Source organism: Bison bison, unplaced genomic scaffold (genome assembly GCF_000754665.1).
Source record: "Bison bison bison isolate TAMUID 2011002044 unplaced genomic scaffold, Bison_UMD1.0 scf7180017864519, whole genome shotgun sequence".
In the NCBI taxonomy this organism is placed as follows: domain Eukaryota; kingdom Metazoa; phylum Chordata; class Mammalia; order Artiodactyla; family Bovidae; genus Bison; species Bison bison.
Window position 1 is genome coordinate 684,707 of NW_011495072.1, and position 5,467 is coordinate 690,173.

The window sequence follows — 5,467 nt, forward strand, 5'->3', positions numbered from 1 at the left end:
TTGAGCCTGTGCTCTGGGGCCTGCAGGTCGCAGCTCCTGAGCCTGAGTCATAACTGCTGAAGCCCACGCGCCCTAGAGCCTGTGCTCTGTACCAGGAGAAGCCACTGCGGCAAAAAGTCGTTGCACCACGAGTGGAGAGCAGCCCCCACTCACCACAGCTAGAGAAAAGCCCCAGCAACAAAGGCCCAGCACAGCCAAAAAGAAAGAAAATTCGTTTTTAAAAAAGGAAAACTATAGGTCCAATATTCCTTATGAGCAACAAAAAGAATCAGCCTGCAAATGCAGGGGACACATGTTCTATCCCCCCCGCTCCAGGAAGAGTCCATGGAGCAACTGAGTCCATACTCTAGAGCCCACGCTCTGCAATGGGAGAAATCGTCACACTGAGAAGCAGCTAGAGAGTAGCCCACACAGAGCAATGAAGACCCAGCGCAGCCAAAAATAAAAAATAAATAAGCAAACCTCAAATATGAACAATGGACAGGCTTTTATTTAGCTGAATCATTCAATTAATGAAGAGGAATAAATCAAATAGTTGCAAAATGTAAACATTTCCTCTGATTTATTGGGGAAATAATGATGTTGACAAATGTTGATGACATGGAAAGGAAAACTTGAAATGTCCTAAAATGCTTCAGAGATGGAAAAAAAAAAATGGGACAATTTGGACAATACTAAAAATTTGCCTGTTATTTTCCATCATGACTTTTGAGGCTACATTATCTTCCTGTTGTTGATGTGGAAAATGATGTTAAATATCATTGTCTTATGAAAAAGACATCAGAAAAAGAAAAAGACATCAGAGTATACAGCCAGAAACGTCAGAGAGACATGTCATAAGAAATGTATCTGGCAGTTAATAAATCACATTGTTTTTCTGGATTTTGTGATATTTGCGGTATTGTTTTGTTTAATATTTATTTGTTTGGTTGTGCTGAATCTTAGTTGCAACATGTGGAGTCTTAGTTGCAACCTGGTCTGGTTTCCTGACCAGGCCCGGAACCGGACCCCTGCATTGGGAGCGTAAAGTCTTACCCACTGGACCACCAGGGAAGTCTTTGTTGTTTTGTTTCGTTGTACTTCCTCATTCTGACAAATGCTAGTTTTCAAGTCTGATTTTGCATTTTTCTTGAAGACGGCCTACTGGATTACGTGAGCTTTGAGCCCCGTGAATCAGCCCCTGCCTGCAGGTGTTTCTGAGTCAGGAGGATAAACAGGAATAAGTAGGAGGGGATTTTTTGATAGGGATCAGAAACTGGCTGAAGGCTTTTGAGGAAAAAGAAGTAATTTAATGGACTCAAATGACATATGATGTTTCACGCTCTGGGCTGGGGCTGTGGGGCAGTGCTCCCCTCGTGGCTGCCTCCAGCCGGGCTCATCTCCCAGCACAGCCCTCCCTCACCCTCCCCTCTCTCTGCCCTGTTGCCAGGTCTTCTTGTGGGCACCCTGGATGTGGTGCTGGACTCCAGCGCCCGGGTGGCCCCTTACCGTATCCTCCACCAGACCCAGGACTCGCAGGTCTACTGGACAGTGGCGTGCGGTAGGTGCCTTGAATCACCAGGGGTGCTGGGCAGGGCCTGACCCAGAGAGGGAGGAACTCAGCCTACTGAGAATCTGGTGCTGCCCTTTATTCAGACAGCACAGGCCAGGCCAGCATCCACCTTAGGAAGGCAACATGGCTATGCACGGATGCAGGGCAGGTGGAGGTGAGTGTCACGAAACCCTGTGCCTTTCCAAGGGCTTGGCCTTGGGCAGTGTCCGAGTTCTGCTAACCTTTTGACAAGATGATACTATTGATCATTTTTCATGTACTACATAATTTTTTAATTCACCTACTCACTAAAAGTTATCTGTAAACCCAAAAACCAATACTTGTGATTGTGAACATCTGTTGAAGTATGTGTGTGCAGAGCAGTGAAGAATTTGAATCACCAGACACACAGGCTCCCCGCTGAGGTGGAGCAAGCCACCTCTCTGCCTTCTTGTTTTAGCGGTCAAACCATGAACATGTCTCCTTTTAGAAATCTAAGCGCTGTGCTTTTCATGTTTTTGAGTTACCTGTTGATGACTCTGCTGTTTAAAATGGCCCCAAGTATAATGCTAAAGTGCTGCGTGGCGTGTGGTGCTTTTAAGGGCAAGAAGCTGCGATGTGCCTTAGGGAGAAAATATGAGTTAGAGGAGCTTCCTTCAGGCATGAGTTACAGTGCTTCTGGCTATGAGTTCAGTGCTAGGGTATTAAAAGTATGTATTAAATAAGATGGCTTTAAGCAGAAAGACATAAGACAAAATAGTATTTGGATCAGTTGATGAAAATGTCGCGACCGGAAGCTCACAGGAACTTAGCCCTGTAGCTCCCCTGGGAGCAGTATCAGCAAATTCAGTGTTCTAGGAAACTCTGTAGAACACAACCACTGTGAATAATGAGAATCGGCTATAGTTGTCCTAAGAGGAAACAGCCACCCTCCTGAGAATCCAGGAGGAAGTCCCCTTTCAGCGGGACCAGCCTGGCTGAGGTCCCTGGGATCGAACAGCAGTCATAGCTGGCTCTCAGACAGCACTTCCTGCCTGCCAGGTATGTGAAGCTCCCAACAACTCCAGAAGGGAGAGCGTTGGTTTCCCCTATTTTAAAGCTGAGGAAACTGTGCCCAGAGGGGTTAATAAACTTGCCCAAAGTCCCACGGAGCTCTAGATCAGACCCCGAGCGCCTGTGTCCACTGTGTCCAATGCTCTCTGTGCTAGCAGCCAGGGTCACTGCTCCCCAGGGTAATGTTTTTCCTTGGAGACCTGAGAAGGCGTGATGAGAGTGTTCACAGCTGGACTGGAGCTATAGGGGCTGGGATTGGGTACAGGGCACCCTGAGCGGGGCACTTGCAAGAGCCAGCGGCTGCTTGTGTGGGGGCACCCAGGGCAGTTGATGTGTGCCTGGGCCAAGAAGAGCTGCTTCGTGCTGAAATGGGTCCTCGAGGTGCTCATCTGCACCTCAGGATCCTCCTTCTCAGAGAGTGCATGGAGAGGGGGCAGTGGCAGTGCGAGCAGCCTCTCTGCGGGAAAAGAGGCGTGCGGTTGCTCCAGGGGCCTGTGGGAAGCCCCCAGGGGAGGGGTGCGCTGCACTGGGGAGCTCCTGCCCCGGCCAGGCCCCTCTGCTCATCTGCCTGTGCCGCTCTGTTTTTGCCCACACGGCTCTTCAGTTCTCCAAAGCCAGACCCCTCCTCACACCTGCCACTGAATCTTGACTCCTTAGGTCGCCATTAAAGGACTTTTCCCCTTTAAATTTTAAGTACTATTTCTGTTTTTCCAGAAATTTTTATGAGTTATCTTTTTGATTCTTAGAGCACCTCAGAGACAGGTACAGTTATTTTCATTTTATAGGATGAAGCTGAGGCTTATCCTCAGCTTAGGTTGAGCATGTAGCCCAGAGCCACCTCAATGGAAAGTAACCAAACCATAATGCTAATCCAGGCTGCTCATGCCCTCAAGGAGTTACTCGTCTGGCGGGAGAGCTACAAGGGGCTTCCCTCTTGGCTCAGTTGGTAAAGAATCTGCCTACAATGCAGGAGACCTGGGTTCGATTCCTGGGTCAGAAAGATCTCCTGGAGAAGGAAATGGCAACCCAGTCCAGTATTCTTGCCTGTAGTAATCCCATGGACAGAGGAGCCTGGCGGGCTACACTCCATGGGGTTGCAAGAGTCAGACAGAACTTAGCAACTAAACCACCACCAAAGGACTTTCAGGATCTGCTTGCCTCCACTTCTTCCTCCCCCAGCTCACACCTGGCCTTCAGCCAGACAAGACACTTGCAGGGCCTGACGTCCTTCACCACAGCTGTCCTGCTGATGTGCCTACAGCATCCCCCCACATCCACGTTGCCTCCCCCTACTCTGTTGAGCACCTGCCTAGATGTCACACTGTATAGAAGCTTTCCCAGACACCCCAGAACCACGTACCGCTTCTCGCTCCCTTGGACCTGCCAGGTCCCCAGCAGCACTTTTGCACTGAAGGCTTGCTGCTCTCCCACCAGACCAGCAACTCCGAGAGGGTGCAGGCAGCCTGGGTTAGCATTATGGTAGGTCACTTGCCAGCGAGGTGACTCTGGGCAACATGCTCAACCTAACTGTGCCTCCGCTTCATCCTATAAAATGAAAATACCTGTACCTGTTTCCAAGGTGCTCTAAGAATCAAATAAGATAATTTATAAAAAGTTCTGGAAAAACAGAAATAGCACTTAAAATTTAATTAGCTATTACATTTTTTATTACCAGTACCCGGCATAGAGATAGTTTCAGTATTCACTTGGTACTAAATGATTTCCTAAAGGAAATCAGTCCTGAATATTCATTGGAAACACTTTGGCCACCTGATGCTAAGAACTGACTCGATGGAAAAGACCTTGATGCTGGGAAAGATTGAAGGCAGGAGGAGAAGGGGACAACAGAGGATGAGATGGTTGGATGGCATCACTGACTCAATGGACATGAGTTTGAGCAAATTTCAGGAGTTGGCAATGGAGAGGGAAGCCTGGTGTGCACTCATGACTGAGCAACTGAACTGAACTGAAATGAAGATCAAGTTGCTTTTAACTAATAATTCTTTTGTGTGAATATGTGTAAATATTTATAATTAAAGTTCAGGCAGATCCACACAGGTATAGTGAAAAGATTCCTTTGTTTTAGGTTGCCAGCAACATGTGTGTGAGAGTTACATCATGTGCAAATTCAACCTTCACATTCAAATATGGGTTCTTGCAAAAAAAGCAAGCAAGAAAGAACTCCCTTCTCCTAACAACTAGGCCTTGGCCTCTATGGAAAAATGAAAAAAAAAAAAAATTCATGGATGATTTAGGAACTTCTATTTATGGTTATCTCTTGCTATAATCATCTGTTGTTACGCTTATCGTCATGATTATCACTGTTAGTGTGTGATTCTGGGTTTAATCGTCTTCACATGGACATTTTGTGGGAAAGGGTCTTTCCACGCTGTTGCTTGTTAGGGTGGTGAACTGCTTGGGTAAATGTAAAGAAACAAAAGAAATCAACCCTAACCAAGACAGGCTGGACTGTGACTCTGGAAGACAGAGCTTGAGCAGGTAGCTGGGCCAGAGGAGATGGCAGGGACCAACTCGGCCTGGCCGGAATGGAGCCAGGACGGGGTCTTCAGCTGGTAGAAGAGTTGTGGCCAGGCAGGAAAGGATGGGGTGGCCAGGGATCTGTGGGTCGCCCACAGTCATGCGGAACTCGCGTCTCTGCTACAGCCCCCTCCATCCGAGTGTGTGGGCCTTCCCGCAGCCACAGAGACAGCGGAGCCTTCTGGGTGCCTGCAGTCGGCAGACGGTCCCAGGACACTGGAAAGGAAGCAGAGCCTTCACTCCTTTCCTTATTCTTGTGTGAATTCATTTAGAAAAGAGTTCCTAAGTGCAAACCCCCTGCCAGACACGTGAAAATCCCCCAAAACTGGGGTGCCAGAGGGATGG

At 48.1% G+C, this 5,467-nt stretch overlaps 1 protein-coding gene across 4 annotated transcripts in view; it reads left to right on the top strand.

Moving 5' to 3' along the window:
• The first annotated feature begins 1,054 nt into the window (after nt 1–1,054).
• Nucleotides 1,055–5,467, top strand: part of TBC1D9B (TBC1 domain family, member 9B (with GRAM domain)) — a 38,335-nt gene continuing 33,922 nt past the window's right edge. For all 4 annotated transcript variants that reach the window (XM_010830678.1, XM_010830679.1, XM_010830680.1 and 1 more), the window contains exon 1: nt 1,055–1,540. In XM_010830678.1, the coding sequence (XP_010828980.1) occupies nt 1,309–1,540 (232 nt within the window). In that variant the 5' untranslated portion in view covers nt 1,055–1,308. The remainder of the gene's footprint in view (nt 1,541–5,467) is intronic.